Source organism: Oncorhynchus keta, chromosome 25 (assembly GCF_023373465.1).
Source record: "Oncorhynchus keta strain PuntledgeMale-10-30-2019 chromosome 25, Oket_V2, whole genome shotgun sequence".
NCBI lineage: Eukaryota > Metazoa > Chordata > Actinopteri > Salmoniformes > Salmonidae > Oncorhynchus > Oncorhynchus keta.
The window spans coordinates 23,173,038-23,189,783 of record NC_068445.1 but is presented as its reverse complement, the minus strand read 5'-3'; the positions used below and the strand labels follow the sequence as shown (position 1 = coordinate 23,189,783).

The 16,746-nt window shown below is 42.3% G+C and overlaps 2 protein-coding genes across 7 annotated transcripts in view; one reads left to right on the top strand and one right to left on the bottom strand.

Annotated features, from left to right (window-relative positions):
- The window catches only part of LOC118377295 (phosphatidylinositol 4-phosphate 5-kinase type-1 beta-like), a 75,784-nt gene extending 67,252 nt beyond the window's left edge, over positions 1–8,532 (bottom strand). For all 5 annotated transcript variants that reach the window (XM_052478948.1, XM_052478951.1, XM_052478950.1 and 2 more), the window contains exon 1: positions 8,305–8,532. The gene's annotated coding sequence lies outside the window, so the exon portion shown is untranslated. The remainder of the gene's footprint in view (positions 1–8,304) is intronic.
- Positions 8,533–9,483: 951 nt separating this feature from the next.
- The window catches only part of LOC118377292 (protein unc-45 homolog B-like), an 18,831-nt gene continuing 11,568 nt past the window's right edge, over positions 9,484–16,746 (top strand). The window contains exons 1-11 of one of the 2 annotated variants that reach the window (XM_035764156.2): positions 9,484–9,636; positions 10,418–10,588; positions 10,716–10,752; positions 10,925–11,100; positions 11,239–11,328; positions 11,476–11,643; positions 11,847–12,012; positions 12,220–12,390; positions 12,603–12,774; positions 13,021–13,321; positions 13,495–13,589. In XM_035764156.2, coding sequence (XP_035620049.1) covers positions 10,418–10,588; positions 10,716–10,752; positions 10,925–11,100; positions 11,239–11,328; positions 11,476–11,643; positions 11,847–12,012; positions 12,220–12,390; positions 12,603–12,774; positions 13,021–13,321; positions 13,495–13,589 — 1,547 coding nt within the window. In that variant the 5' untranslated portion in view covers positions 9,484–9,636. Of the gene's footprint in view, positions 9,637–9,880; positions 9,928–10,417; positions 10,589–10,715; positions 10,753–10,924; positions 11,101–11,238; positions 11,329–11,475; positions 11,644–11,846; positions 12,013–12,219; positions 12,391–12,602; positions 12,775–13,020; positions 13,322–13,494; positions 13,590–16,746 lie in introns of those variants that run through there. The other variant, XM_035764155.2, reaches the window with a different exon arrangement.

Below are 16,746 nucleotides of genomic sequence, written 5' to 3'. Positions count from 1 at the left end.
AGAACTGCCTATTGCCTATACTGTATGTACTGTACATGTATATGCAGCCATTGCACATTCCTTTAGCTTTCATTATGGTCATGTCAAACAGATGCTGAGAAACAAAGATTTAATGAAGCAGAGAAACATAGCTGAGCCAAGGGAGATATGACTAGGGATATTTCCATGTAAAAGGGCCCATGATAACCAACATGGGAAGTTCATGGGAAGCCTTACAAAAGTATTCATCCCCTTTGGCGTTTTTTCCTATTTTGCTGCATTACAACCTGCAATTCAAATCAATTTTTATTTGGATTTCATGTAATGGACATACACAAAATAGTCCAAATTGGTGAAGTGGAAAAAAAAAAAAAAAAATGAAAAGTTGTGCGTGAAGTCACATAATTAGTTAAATAAAGTCCAACTGTGTGCAATCTAAGTGTCACATGATCTCAGGATATCTGTTCTGAAAGGCTCCAGAGTCTGCAACACCACTAAGCAAGAGGCACCATGAAGACCAAGGAGCTCTCCAAACAGGATATGTTGTGGAGAAGTACAGATCAGGGTTGGATTATAAAAAATTATCAGAAACTTTAAACATCCCACGGAGCACCATTAAATAAATCTTTTTTTAATTGAAAGAATATGGCAACAACAAACCTGCCAAGAGAGGGCCGCCCACCAAAACTCACGGTCCAGGCAAGGAGGGCATTAATCAGAGAGGCAACAAAGAGACCAAAGATAATACTGAAGGAGCTGCAATACTCCACAGTGGAGACTGGGGTATCTGCCCATAGGACCACTTTAAGCAGTACACTTCACATAGCTGGGATTTACGGAAGTGTGGCCAGAAAAAAAGCCATTGCTTAAAGAAAAAAATAAGCAAACACATTTGGTGTTCACCTAAAGGCACAAGGGAGACTCCCCAAACATATGGAAGAAGGTACTCTGGTCAGATGAGACTAAAATGTAGCTTTTTGGTCATCAAGGAGAACGCTATGTCTGGTGCAAACCCAACACCCCGAGAACACCATCCCCACAGTGAAGCAAAGTGGTGGTAGCATCATGCTGTGGGGATGTTTTTCCATCGGCAGGGACTGGGAAACTGGTCAGAATTGAAGGAATGAAGATGACGCTAAATACAGGGAAATTCTTGAGGGAAACCTGTTTCATTCTTCCAGAGATTTGAGACTGGGACGGAGGTTAACCTTCCAGCAGGGCAATAACCCTAAGCATACTGCTAAAGCAACACTCCAGTGGTTTAAGGGGAAACATTTAAATGTCTTGAAATGTCCTAGTCAAAGCCCAGACCTCAATCCAATTGACAATATGTGGTATGACTTAAAGATTGCTCTACACCAGCAGAACCCATCCAACTTGAAGGAGCTGGAGCAGTTTTGCCTTGAAGAATGGGCAAAAATCCCAGTGGTTAGATGTGCCAAGCTTATAGAGACATACCCAAGAGACTTGCAGCTGTAATTGCTGCAAAAGGTGGCTCCACAAAGTATTGACTTTGTGGTGGTGAATAGTTATGCATGCTCAAGTTCTGTTTTTTTTGTGTAATTTCTTGTTTGTTTCACAATACAACATATTTTGTACCTTCAAAGTGGAGGCATGTTGTGTAAATAAAATTATACAAACCCCCCAAAAATATTTTTAATTCCAGGTTGTAAGGCAACAAAATAGGAAAAATGCCAAGGCGGGTGAATACTTTCACAAGCCACTGTAGGGGTCTACATTTTTTGGAAATGAAGGCATATGTGCATTTTTCTGGAATACGCAAAGGCTTTGATTTCTGGTCAAGCAGATGAACGGACGGAAGCTAGCCATCCTCTGACTACACCATGATTAAACCCTACAGAGTGATGTTGAGGCTATTGTAGACCTTCATTGCAAAATAATGTGTTTTAATCAATTATATTTAGTATATTTTTTATCTTATAAAGGATATTTTTTTGTGTTTCACTGAGGAAGATAGTCCTCCCCTTCCTTCTCTGAAGACCCTCCACTTATGTCATTGTATGCTGTAGCGTTAAGATTTCCCTTCACTGGAACTAAGGGGCTAGCCCAAAGAATGAAAAACAGCTCTAGACCATTATTCCTCCTCCGCCAAACTTTACAGTTGGCACTATGCAGTCGGGCAGGTAGCGTTCTCCTGGCATCCGCCAAACCCAGATTTGTTCATCGGACTGCCAGATGGTGAAGCGTGATTCATCACTCCAGAAAATGCATTTCCAGTGCTCCAGAGTCCAACGGCGGCGAAACTTACACCACTCCAGCCGACGCTTGGCATTGCACATGGTGATCTTATGGTGAAACCCATTTCCTAAAGCTCCCTATGAACAGTTATTGTGCTGACGTTGCTTCCAGAGGAAGTTTGGAACTCGGTAGTGAGTGTTGCATTTGAGGACAGATGATTTTTATGCGCTACACGCTTCAGCACTCACCTTCTGTGAGCATGTGTGGCCTACCACTTTGTGGCTGAGCCGTTATTGCTCCAAAACATTTCCACTTCACAATAACAGCACTTACAGTTGACCGGGGCAGCTCTAGCAGGGCAGACATTTTACGATCTGACTTGTTAGATAGGATTCCATCTATGGCGGTGCCACATTGGAAGTTACTGAGCTCTTCAGTAAGGCCATTCTACTGCCAATGTTTGTCTATGGATATTGCATGGCTGTGTGCTCAATATTACACAGCTGTCAGCAACAGGTGTGGCTGAAATAGCCAAATCCATTAATTTGAAGGGGTGTCCACATATTTTTGTATATAGTCTATAAACCTTGTGGTGCACCACTGATAAGTTAAGTTCATGTTCAAATGCACAGAAGGCAGAAAATAAGATTAAATGAAAAAAAGAAAAAGAGAAACAGCTCAGAGGGAGGATGACTGATATGAAGAAGGGTCACACAAAACACAAAAACAGTCAGGAGCAAAGTGCAAGATTTCATTATAAAAACTCAACACTGCTAGCTCTGTACCAGGACATCTAAAGCCAATGTTCCACCTCTTCAACTGCCACATAAGGACAAGGCACCCCAGTCAGTCAGCCAACCAGCAAGCCAGTCAGATAGTAAGTGTCACAGACAGCAGTGGTTTAAAGTGCTGAAATAAAGTGCGGAGACCTTCTGTGTCCCCCTTGTGTTATGTAATGGTGTTTCAAATGAGACTCACATCACTGCTATTATGGCCCTATCTATCCACCAGTCCTCCAGTATGGAGTAGTACAGTGTGACTGTCTAACGATGCTCTCTGACCCAGGAGTACGCTCAAACCCTTAAGGCTGTGGATTGCAGAAACATTTTATTGATTCTAACTGTCCACTTATTCTTCCTGCATACAGGCAGAATTCAGACCAGTCACTCGCCAAAGTAAGAAGTCTTTGGATCTCTCATGCCTATTACTAAATGTTCCCTCTAAGCTGCACACGCCGCACATTTGAAATATCAGTGCGCAGAGAGAAGCACGAGATAGAAAACTAGACAGTTGAATGAAGTTCAAACTGTGCCAGAGACTTTGTTGGGCAGAACGCAGAGAAGGATTCTATTGCATTGACAGGCACGACTCATACTCTACACAAACCGTTGCGCCATAACCAATCAGAGCTGCAGTAGGCCTATATGCAAATAGACCATTGCCATACAGTGCATTCGGAAAGGTTTCAGACCCATTACTTTTCCCACATTTTATTACGTTACAGCCTTCTTCTAAAATGAAGTAAATAGCTTTTTTTCTTCTCATCAATCTACACAGAATACCCCATAATGGCAAAGTGAAAAAACTGAAATATCACATTTACATAAGTATTCAGACCCGTTACTCAGTTCTTTGTTGAAGCTCCTTTGGCAGTGATTACAGCCTTGAGTCTTCTTGGATATGACGCTACAAGCTTGGCACACCTGTATTTGGAGAGTTTCTCCCATTCTTCTCTGCAGATCCTCTGAAGCTCTGCCAGGTTGGATGGGGAGTGTCGCTGCACAGCTATTTTCAGGTCTCTCCAGAAATATTTGATCGGGTTCAAGTCCGGGCCACTCAAAAACATTTAGAGACTTGTCCCAAAGCACTCCTGTGTTGTCTTGACTGTGTGCTTAGGGTCGTTGTCCTGTTGGAAGGTAAACCTTCGCCCCAGTCTGAGCGCTCTGGAGCAGGCTTTCAAGAATCTCTGTACATTGTGCTATTCATCTTTCCTTTGATCCTGACTAGTCTCCCAGTTCCTGCCCCTTAGAAACATCCCCACAGCATGATGCTGCCACCACCATGCTTCACCATAGGGATAGTGCCAGGTTTCTTCTAGACATGATGCTTAGCATTCAAGCCAAAGAGTTCAATCTTAGTTTCATCACACCAGAGAATCTTGTTTCTCATGACCTGAGAGTCCTTTCAGTGCCTTTTGGCAAACTCCAAGTGGGCTGTCATGTTCCTTTTACTGAGGAGTGGCTTCTATCTGACCACTCTACCAATAAAGGCCTGATTGGTGGAGTGCTGCAGAGATGGGAGAACCTACCAGAAAGGCAACCATCTCAACAGAGGAACTTTGCAGCTCTGTCAGAGTGACTATGAGGTTCTTGGTCACCTCCCTGACCAAGGCCCTCCCCTGATTGCTCAGCTTGGCCAGGCAGCCAGCTCTGGGAAGTGTCTTGGTGGTTCAAAACTTCTTCCATGTAAGAATGGAGGCCACTGTGTTCTTGGGGACTTTCAATGCTGCATACATTTTTTTGGTAACCTTTCCCAGATCTGTGCCTCGACACAATCCTGTCTCAGAGCTCTATGTACAATTCCTCCGACCTCATGGCTTGGTCTTTTCTCTGACATGCACGGTCAACTATGTGACCTTATATAGACAGATGTGTGCCTTTCCAAATCATGGCCAATCAATTGAATTTAGCACAGATGGACTCCAATCAAGTTGTAGAAACATCTCAAGGGTGATGAATGGAAATAGGACACACCTGAGCTCAATTTCAAGTATCATAGCAAAGGGTCTAACTACTTATGTAAATAAGGTGTTTTATATTCTTTATACATTTGCAAAAATGTCTAAAAACCTGATTTCACGTTTTCATTATGAGGTATTGTGTGTAGATTGACGATGCAAAACATTTATTTAATCCATTTTAGAATAAGGCTGTTACATAACAAAATGTGGAAAAAGGAAGGGGTCTGAATACTTTCCGAATGCACTGAATGTGGTAGCAATTGAGATGAGGCCATGGTCAGACAGAACAAGTCATATGAGTCTGTGGGAACAGGTACATGCCACTCCAGTCCCTTTCCAGCTGGAAAATATGACATAATGTCTCAGGGAGGCCTGACTCTGCTATGACAAGCCTCCTGTCAGAATGAGGACAGGGACAGAATCAGACGGCACACGGGTGTTGCTTTGGCGATAATTTGTCGAAGGGGACAAGATTTGCATGAGCTGCTTTCCCATTCAAACTCACAGTGGCACACGAACCTTGAGCTGGCCAACTCCACCTCACAGTCAAATCAGCAGGAAACAGGAAGCTCATCAGGACTCATGGACCCAATTTTCTCCATGACACCGCATTAGTTTTGCAGTGTAAGGTTTCCATAATGAATTCATTTTTCTCCATGACACCTTGTGACTATTCCAGAGCAGTGTAAGGTGTCTATGATGAGGGGCAGAGTGATTGTGTTTGCAAAACTGGTGACAAGATGTTTTGGGTGGGCTATGCAAAACACTGAGCTAATGGACAGAGCTTGTTCAACAAACCTGCTTAAACGAGATGAGTTCTAAGACATCCAATTTGTGGAAAACATCTCCCGACACTGTTTATTTGAACCTAGCCTCATGTAATGAATGTGGAATGGTAAATCAGGCCTGTGTGATGAGTAATCTTGCCTGAGACCTGAAGACTGGTTTTCGCTCCTTGAGCTAATGACTAGGCTTTAGCTCAGCGGGCTAGCAGTCTAGTGGTATGCAGTTGACCCGGGTTTAACCCCTACCAGTCACACACGGTTAATGGAGACATGGATTCCAGGTAGTTCACTGTTGACTAGAAGAAACCCGTAGAGAAAACAACACCCTGTTGAGCTGTTTATGTTCCCAACACTATGCCCACAACAAAGAGACCAACACGTCTATGTGGTCGTGTCTGCTTCCTTGAGGGCTGAATCGAAGCCCTTGACTTGCACAGTCTTCCAGTTAACCTTCCTACAGCATGATCACATCCTCTGTGTGTGCAGATCTGTGTATGTATGTATGTATTCCACTCAGAAGGTAAATGGGAAGACAAAATATTTCAGTGCCTTTAAACAAAGTATGGTAGTAGGTGCCAGGCGCACCAGTTTGAGTGTGTCAACAACTGCAAAACTGCTGGGTTTTTCATGATCAACAGTTTCCCCTATGTATCAAGAATGGTGCACCACCCAAAGGACTTCCAGCCAACGGCAGGCCACTGGTCAAAAACGGGTCATTGATGAAAGAGGACAAAGGAGGCTGACACGAATTGTGCATAGCAACAGACAGGCTACATAGTCAACTGTCTGTCCAGTACAACATTGGTGCCCAAAGACACATAAAAGTGTGCATAACTCGTTGTACCTTGACACAAATGGGGTATGGCAGCCGACGACCTAACAGAGTTCCACTTCTTTCAGAAAAAACAAGAAACTGCGGTTGCAATGGGCTAAGCAACAAACATTGAAGAAATTAGACTGGCGCCCATAGCAGCAGTCAACCTCAGTTTGTCAAACACACACCTCAACACTACACTCACATTTATACTGAGATGCTGGCTCAAAGAGCACAACAGTAAAGTAACTAGCTACTGTATATAATCTAGAATAGCTGTTAATAACAGCTTTGATAGAGTTAATAATAGGACAGTTTTTCAGTAGCCTTTTGCATTTTGGATGTTACATAGAAAACATTGTGTGCAATGTTTTTTCATTTTTCGGTACAGACCCTTTGAAATGAAATTGAATCCGGTAGTAAAAGAACAGGCATTGCTCAAATTCTGTGATGATTATTTTCAGAGAAATTAAAAAGGAGTTGTGTGGAACAAAAAGTTGCCTGTTGTTCAAGTTCAATAGCCTACTGTAAATAAAACAAATCACATCATAGAGGTGACCTACTAAGTATTTCACAGAGCAGTGTGTGTGTGTGAATTCTTCACAAGAATAGTAAACAAACAAACAATTGACCAACTGGGGACCTTTTGTTGGTCCCCACGAGGAAAAAGGCTATTTCTAGGGGATTTAGAGTTAAGATACAATTAGTGTTAGGTTTAGGGGTTAAAAGTTAGATTTAAGGTTAAGGTTTTAGGGTTAAGGTTAGGGTAAGGTCTAGGTGTTAGGAAAAATATGATTTTGAATGGGAATCAATTGTTTGTCGCCACAAGATTAGTTAAACAAGACTAAGTGTGTGTGTGTGTGTGTCCCTGAGGACGCCAGGTGTTGAAATGCCCCAGGCTTCTCAGAGTCCTTGTCCTTGGAACAATGAGAAAGGTCTCCAACCCAGCCAATGTTGATAAAATAATTGGTCTCAGTAAATTGATATGCTTATTTTCCAGAAATCAACAACAGGAATGGGCTATTTAGAACAAACCCTATGTGATCATCAATAAGAGGCAGGCAATTCCATGTTAAGAGTGTTGCTGAGACTCATATTTTTTACTTTAAAATGTCAAACAAAAAACAATTATTACAAAGTTAAACAAAGCATGCAACTCTATGTACATTGCACAATGACTACTTTGAACCATTTCCATGGAAACGTTTACAGAAACACATTTACTTGCAGAATTAGTATAGAAGGAAAGTTGGGTAAAATGATGGTTTGTGCTGTCATTCTGTTAGCATCACTTTAACCGTGGAATTGCACCAGTCAACTGCACTGTGTTCAAGAACTGACCACGTTCATGTCGCAAACTCACAATATTTCAAGTTAACCCCAAGTTAGGTGCCACTTCCCCGCAATATTACGTAATTTCACTTTCCTGAATAAACGGTGTTTCTCAAAATAGGGCGAGGATGTTGATAAGAACACAACACCAGAAAACCTAATTGCCAATAGCTTGCACAAGCAAACACTTCGGTGCACCCCGATTACCTTGAATACAGCTGCAGTCTGGCATGGTTTACTGCCAGCTCTTGACGTGAGATAGCAGCGTATTACGTTATTAATATTAATACAAATTAGTCTGACAGATTCTTCGACTGAGAAAAACACCTTCGCCAAGCAATTGCTGAAACGTCATCCCCATGTCACCTGACCAATATTGTCAATTTCAAATCGATAGCTCAATGGAGAGGTAAATATCAGAATTCTCGTTATCATGAATAACACCTCAATCTTACCAGCTGTTCGCCCTCGTTTGTGAAGCGAAGTACACCGATTGATTGACGTTGATTTTATCTTTCTGTGGGATTACAGGGAGTATTCCAGTCCCGGGTAGCAATATTTACGAGAGAGCGAGCGAGCAATTGTGAGTGCGGCTCCCTGTGTAACCTAGTTTATGCTGTAGCCTACTGACAGAGAGGGGTAGGCTTGGTTACACATGTCTCATTCTCTGCCTCTCAGCATAACCAGACATTGTGCACCAACAACCTACTCTGCTGTGATGCAGAACTAGAATCAGCTAGCCATCTACAGGGCAGTTATGGTAATGTTAGGCTGCAAAATATTTGATTTTCACCACTGATCTGCCACTTGCAGTACGGTGCATTTATTATGACAAATAACGCCTTTTAGTGGCTGAGAACGTCTGTTACATTTGTCTGCTCACAAAGTTGTACAATTCAATGGCTGTCATTTCCATAACCCAACTAAAACCCACAGAGAATATGCATAGGCACAGTTGACGAGGAAAAACTCCCTAGGTCAGAAGAAAACTTTAGAAGAATCAGACTCTGAGGGGGAGACAGTTATTTTTTAATGACAGATGAGCCTATACACAGTCTTTCTATTTTTCCCCTTCGATATTCTACATGAAACAACTCTATGTACATCGGTCAGGACTGGAGTTTACCTTCAAGTAGATCCAGAAAGTTGTAGAAAATACCTCTCTCACATACACACACACACACACACACACACGAGAGCGTTCTCTCTTTCTAGAAGCTGCCAGGTCATTCTGTGTGTTCCTACAGCTGTCAGTGGCTGCCATACCCCCCACTCCACCCAACCCGCCCCACGCTTCACTAGAGCTGTAGATGCATTTGCTGGTGAGTTCTCAGCTGTCATCGAACCTATTCCTTAAATAGACCATATCAGGAACAGACCATGATTCAAGGGGGTTACCTATGTCATTATGTACAAATAGAGAACAAAAAGAGGAACTACTATGCAGTTATTCTAAAGATTCTCCATTGGAATGTTGTCATAAAAGCAATGAGACATTGTAACAAACCCAAACCAATGCTAAATGTGGGAATTCAGTGTAGAGTTCTCCCAGCAAGTGTCTGTTCTGTGGAGAGTAGACCCCCATCCCTTATTTAAAATTGATCCACCTTGGTTCTGGCCCACCTCATTGAGATTCAGTATAAATATAAATTGTGACGGAGGGGGAGTTGCATTACTACAAAAAAAGTTGACAGCGCAACAATCAGTCAGTGAAGCTCAACACTAGACAACCCAAGCAAGGGAAGAGAAGAGAAGAGAGGAGACGACACAATCACACAATCCTAAAGGTACCGTATGGCTCTAAGGAACACATGTCTTGAGTGTACACGGTCTTGAGTGACATGCTTGCCTGCCAGAGGCTCTCAGGCCAGGGGAGAGGGGCATGGTGATTGTCTATCAGGAGTGGCAGGAAGCTGTCTGTCCATTAGGATGGTTGTATCAGTGGTAAGGCCCCCACTGGGGTGCAGAATGATGCCCAAATAAGGCATGAGGGGAGGCCATTTCAAGTTAGAGATTACATGTGCAGGGCCATTTGCTAAAGGGGACTCGGGTCAGAAGGAGACATTATAGTGAAAATGGTAAGAAGAGTAACCGTTTTTCATAAATGTTATATTTTCTGTAATTTGTTTGTCATTTTTAGGAAATGTGGTACATCGCTCATGCTGACTTAAAGTTTGAGTCATGCTGTTAATATGTTTAATTCACAATGAATGGAAACCTTGTCAAAATGATCATGTTTTAGCTGGCATTGTTCTTGACTTGTTTCCTTTAAGTGGTTGTAAAGTTAAACACTCTACCAGAAACAGGTTTATATTTGGTAACATTATTATTCTTCCAGATTTAGAATGGGCTGCAATCTGTTCTAAAGTTCATTAATGTGTTATTAAGTATATATAGCTACTGTACATGTTTAATGTATAGTGTTAGAAGAGTAATGGAATATTCCAGAAACATGTGCTGTTTACTTTGTAAGTACCAGTGACACTGAAACCTGAAGTAAAAAAATCCAACTGAATTCTAACCAAGATATTTAGGATTTTGAGCTACAACTTCTCCTCTCCTTACCAGATGGGTGAGATGGCAGATCCAATCCAGTTCAAAGATGAGGGGAACAAGCATTTCCAAGCCGGTGAGGTCGACAAGGCCATTGAGTGTTACACTAAAGCCATCAAGTTGTGCACGGACAAAAAGGTTCTCGCCGTTGTCTACAGGAACAGATCAGCCTGTTTTCTGAAAAAGGTAAACACCTCACCTAAACCACAAGCCTTCATCAAGCAAAATTTGAATAGTTTTATAATTATTCATAATTATACCTGGGTGTGATTTCCTGATCCTCTGATGTTTTTGAACTCTTTTTCCTTCTCAGGAAAGCTACACCAATGCAGCCTCCGATGCCTCCAAAGGTACGGTACAGTCTACCAAATGTTTAGTACGTAAACAACAATCAAAACACAGCCAGTTATGGTTTTTGCTCACTCACTGTCACATAACATGACAAATAATGTATTATACTCATGCCACAGGGATATTTTCACTTCAACCCAGACACTTGTATACTTCTCTGCTCTCCGACAGCCATTGACGTGGATGCAGCAGACGTCAAAGCCCTGTTCCGGCGCTGCCAGGCTCTGGAGAAGCTGGGCAAGCTGGACATGGCCTTTAAAGATGTCCAGAGATGTTCCACCATCGAGCCCAAAAACAAGACCTTCCTGGAGACCCTCAGGAGGCTGGGGGCTGAGATCCAAGCCAAGGTCTGCTACCCTCTGGGACAGTTTAGACACAATCCATTGGTTTACTTACAGATGACTATGTGATTATAATATTTTATTGACTTATGAACTAGACATAAAAAACACATCTGATACTTCTCTCTCGCTCTTTGTCTACAGCTGAAGACAACCTTCTCCACAGACTCACGGGTTCAGAACATGTTTGACATTCTGCTTGATGAGGAGATGGACAAGGACAAGAAGGAAATGGTTTGTATGACACCATAGTAGAGATCAGTTCCATTGATTCAACTGTAATAAGCATGATGCTGTGGCCTTTAATATTTTTAAAGACTGATATAAAATGCAATGTGTGTAACTTTAATGGAAAATGAATAATATTTTCTTCCCATGTAGGCTGCTAACAACCTGGTGGTTCTGGCCAGAGAAGAAGCTGGCGCAGAGAGAATCTTCCAGAACAATGGAGTGCCTCTGCTACTGGATTTGCTTGAGACCGGAAAAGTAGAGATGGTCCTGGCCGCTATCCGCACCTTCGCTGGAATGTGCACTGGACACAAAGCTCGGGTGAGGGGCAGGGAAGACAGAGAGGTGCATTATAGGTTCTGTGAGAAGGGGATAAACGGGGAGCCAAGCCTCAAGTACTTCTGATCCTCACAACTCCTGGTCATTCCAGCCAGATATGGATCATTTTCAAAGTTGCTATTGTAATGTCTAGCAATAGTTCCCTTTTGGACACTCAGTTAACCTGTATGTTTGTCTCTGAACAGGCCATGGCCATTATCCACCTGGTGGGCATAGACAAGTTGTGCAGCATCATGGCTGTCGACAACGAGGACATTGCCTTGGCAACCTGTGACCTGTTCCAGTGCATCAATGACTCCCTCACTGGCGGAGACCGGAGGTTTTATGGGAAGGAGGAAGCCCTGGTTTTGGGTGAGACATCCACTCACATTCCTGATTTCCTAAGCAGTTTCACTCAAAAGCCCTAAATGTATATACATTTATGTAATGCTTTTTACCAAATTTGAAATGCCTCTGAATAGCATCATCAGCTATATAAACTGATTTTGAAGGTCTCGTCATTCTAATCTTGTTTGTGTTTTATAAAACGGGTCTGACACTTTCTATGCTCCTCTGCAGACGCAAGCAAGGACTTGAAGAGCATCCTGATGGCCCTGCTGGAGATGGTTGCCAGTAAGAAGGTTTCAGGACATGGCAGAGACCAGGCCCTGAACCTACTGACCAGAAACGTGCCTCGCAAGGACAAGAAAGACCCTGACCACTCCAAGAGCCTCTTTACGATTGACCACGGTGAGTGGGTTACTGTAGCTTTGACCATGATCTGTGACACTAAGTAGGCCTATGATATAGTTATACTTTGTTTATGTCAGTTGTGGGTTTATGTCTTGTTCTTGAGAAACATTATTTTATGGTTTGTATTGAAGAAAAAAAATGTAGTACTGAGAGTAACAACTTAATGTAGGAAAGTTGCCATTCATCTTGCTTTGTGAAACTCCCCCCAGGTCTGAAGAAGATCCTGAAGGTGTGTGGCCAGATACCTGACCTCCCAGACCAGCTGCCCATGACAGAGAACACTCAGCTCATCGCCAGCGTGCTCCTCGACAAGCTCTGGGACGACCTGCGCTGCGACCCCGAGAGAGACAACTATAGGGAAGTCTGTGACGAGTACATCAAGTGAGTTACAAATTAGTAACATAACAGCAACTTACCATATCTAATGACAATAACATCATACAGACATTAAGCGATATGTGATGCATGCAAACATCATGAGTAATGTTACAACAGGGGAAGTATCTAACAGCACCATAGAGTTGGTGGTGGGGATAAGTACTAAATTAACAGACTAACATTTATCCCTGACCTCCTCCCTCATCTATTCCTTAACCCCGCTCCACCTGACCATGTCCCATTCCACAGAGGCAAGTTTGACCCCAACGACATGGACAGGAACATCCACGCCATCAATGCTCTGTCAGGCCTGCTGCAGGGCCCCTTCGAGGTGGGCAACCAGCTGGTGGGTCGCCAGGGCATCATGGAGATGATGGTGGCGCTGTGCGGCTCCGAGCGTGAGGTGGACCAGATGGTCGCAGTGGAAGCACTGATCCACTCCTCGACCAAGATGAGCCGCGCCTCCTTCATCATCACCAACGGTGTGTCACTGCTCAAAGACATCTACAAGAAGACGAAGAACGATAAGATCAAAATCCGTGCGCTGGTGGTGAGCGAACTTTAGATTTCCATACTATGGAAAGATGGAATAGAATGGACATTTTTATTTTTTAGGGGTTCATTGATAGTTCATGTTTGAAAGCATTTACAGGGACTCTTCAGATTTATCCAACCTTACAAGTTCATGAACTCAATATTGTGTGTGTGGGTCCCTTTCCCCAGGGTCTGTGTAAGCTAGGCTCAGCAGGTGGAGATGACTATAGTATGAGGCAGTTTGCTGAAGGCTCCACTGAGAAACTGGCCAAGCAGTGTAGGAAGTAAGTGGTTTTGTGGCTCTGATTATGTACAGTGGCAAGAAAAAGTAAATGAACCCTTTGGAATTACCTGGATTTCTGCATAAATTGGTCATAAAATGTAATCTAAGTCACAACATTAGACAAACAGTCTGCTTAAACTGTAAACATTCACAGTGTAGGGTGGAAAAAGTATGTGAACCCTTGGAATTAATAACTGGTTGACCCTCCTTTGGCAGCAATAACCTCAACCAAAAGTTTTCTGTAGTTGTGGATCAGACCTGCACAAAGATCAGGAGGAATTTTGGACCATTCCTCTTTAAAAAGAAACTGTTTCAGTTCAGCAGTATTCTTGGGATGTCTGGTGTGAACCGCTGTCTTGAGGTCATGCCACAGCATCTCAATCAGGTTGAGTTCAGGACTGACTGGGCTACTCCAGACTAGAGGTCGACCGATTATGATTTTTCACCAGATACCGATTATTGGAGGACCATAAAAAGCCGATACCGATTATTGGAAGACCAACAAAAAAAGCCGAAACCGATTATTGGAAGACCAAAAAAAGCCGAAACCTATTATTGGAAGATCAAAAAAAGCCGAAACCTATTATTGGAAGACCAAAAAAAGCCGAAACCTATTATTGGAAGACCAAAAAAAGCCAAAACCTATTATTGGAAGACCAAAAAAAGCCGAAAACTATTATTGGAAGACCAAAAAAAGCCGAAACCTATTATTGGAAGACCAAAAAAAGCCTAAACCGATTATTGGAAGGCCAAAAAAAGCCTAAACCGATTATTGGAAGGCCAAAAAAAGCCGAAACCTATTATTGGAAGGCCAAAAAAAAAGAAGCTGATACCGATTATTGGAAGGTCAAAAAAAGCCGATACCGATTAAAATCGTCCGGTTTTTAAAAATGTGTTTGTAATAATGACAATTACAACAATACTGAATGAACACTTATTTTAACTTAATATAATAGATCAATAAAATACATTTAGCCTCAAATAAATAATGAAACAGGTTCAATTTGGTTTAAATAATGCAAAAACAAAGTGTTGGAGAAGAAAGTAAAAGTGCAATATGTGCCATGTAAAAAAGCTAACGTTTAAGTTCCTTGCTCAGAGCATGAGAACATATGAAAGCTGGTGGTTCCGTTTAACGTGAGTCTTCAATATTCCCAGGTAAGAAGTTTTAGGTTGCAGTTATTATAGGACTATATCTCTCTAAACCATTTGTATTTCATTAACCTTTGACTATTGCATTGGTATAGCTTCCGTCCCTCTCCTCGCCCCTACCTGGGCTCGAACCAGGAACACATCAACAGCCACCCTCGAAGCATCGTTACCCATCGCTCCACAAAAGCCGCGGCCCTTGCAGGGCAAGGGGAACTACTCCAAGTCTCAGAGCGAGTGACGTTTGAAACACTATTAGCGTGCAACCCGCTAACTAGCTAGCCATTTCACATCAGTTACACCAGCCTAATCTCGAGAGTTGATAGGCTTGAAGTCAAACAGCGAGCTGCTGGCAAACGCACAAAAGTGCTGTTTGAATGAATGCTTACGAGCCTGCTGCTGCCTACCACCGCTCAGTCAGACTGCTCTATCAAATCATAGACTTAATTATAACATAATAACACAGAAATAAGAGCCTTTGGTCATTAATATGGTCGAATAAGGAAACTATAATTTCGAAAACAAAATGTTTATTCTTTCAGTGAATTACGGAACCGTTCCATATTTTATCTAACGGATGGCATCCCTATGTCTAAATGTTGCTGTTACATTGTACAACCTTCAATGTTATGTCATAATTATGTACAATTCTGGCAAATTAATTACGGTCTTTGTTAAGAATAAATGTACTTCACACAGTTCGCAATGAGCCAGGCGGCCCAAACTGCTGCATATACCCGGACTGCTTGCACGGAACGCAAGAGAAGTGACACAATTTTCCTAGTTATAAGAAATTCATGTTAGCAGGCAATATTAACTAAATATGCAGGTTTAAAAATATATACTTGTCTATTGATTTTAAAGAAAGGCATTGATGTTTATGGTTAGGTACATTGGTGCAACGACAGTGCTTTTTTCACAAATTAGCTTGTTAAATCATCACCCGTTTGACGAAGTAGGCTGTGATTCGATGAGAAATTAACAGGCACCGCATCGATTATATGCAACGCAGGATAAGCTAGAAATATCAACCATGTGTAGTTAACTAGTGATTATGTTAAGGTTGATTGTTTGTTATAAGATACATTTAATGCTAGCTAGCAACTTACCTTGGCTTCTTGCTGCCCTCGCGTAACAGGTAGTCAGTCACATTGCACTCCACGAGGAGCAGGCTAAGGCAGGTGGTTAGAGCGCTGGACTAGTAACCAGAAGGTTGCAAAAACGAATCCCCGAGCTGACCAGGTAAAAATCTGTCGTTCTGCCCCTGAACAAGGCAGTTAACCCACTGTTCCTAGGCCGTCATTGACAATAAAAATGTGTTTTTAACCGACTTGCCTAGTTAAATAAAGGGGTTTTAAAAAATACAACATTTAAATCATAAATCGGCCAATCGGTGTCCAAAAATACCAATTGGTATGAAAACTTGAAATCGGCCATCCCGATTAATCAGTCGACCTCTACTCCAGACTGCAAATTTTCTTCTGTATTTTGGGTTGTCGTCTTGTTGCATCACTCAACTTCTGTTGAGCTTCAATTGGCGGGCAGATAGCCTAACATTCTCCTGCAAAATGTCTTGATAAACTTGTGAATTTATTTTTCCGTCATTGATAGCAAGCTGTCAAGGTCCTGAGGCAGCAAAGCAGCCCCAAACCATGATGCTCCCTCCACCATACTTTACAGTTGGGATGAGGTTGATGTTGGTGTGCTGTGCCTTTTTCTCCACACATAGTGTTGTGTGTTCTTTCCAAACAACTCAACTTCAGTTTAATCTGTCGACAGAATATTTTGCCAGTAGTGTTCTGGAACATACAGGTGCTCTTTTGCGAACTTCAGACGTGCAGCAATGTTTTTTTTGGACAGCAGTGGCTTCTTCTGTGGTGTCTTCCCATGAACACCATTCTTGTATCGTGTTTTACGTATCGTAGACCCGTCAGAGATGTTAGCATATTCCAGAGATTTCTGTAAATCTTTAACTGACACTCTAGGATTCTTCTTAACCTCATTGATCA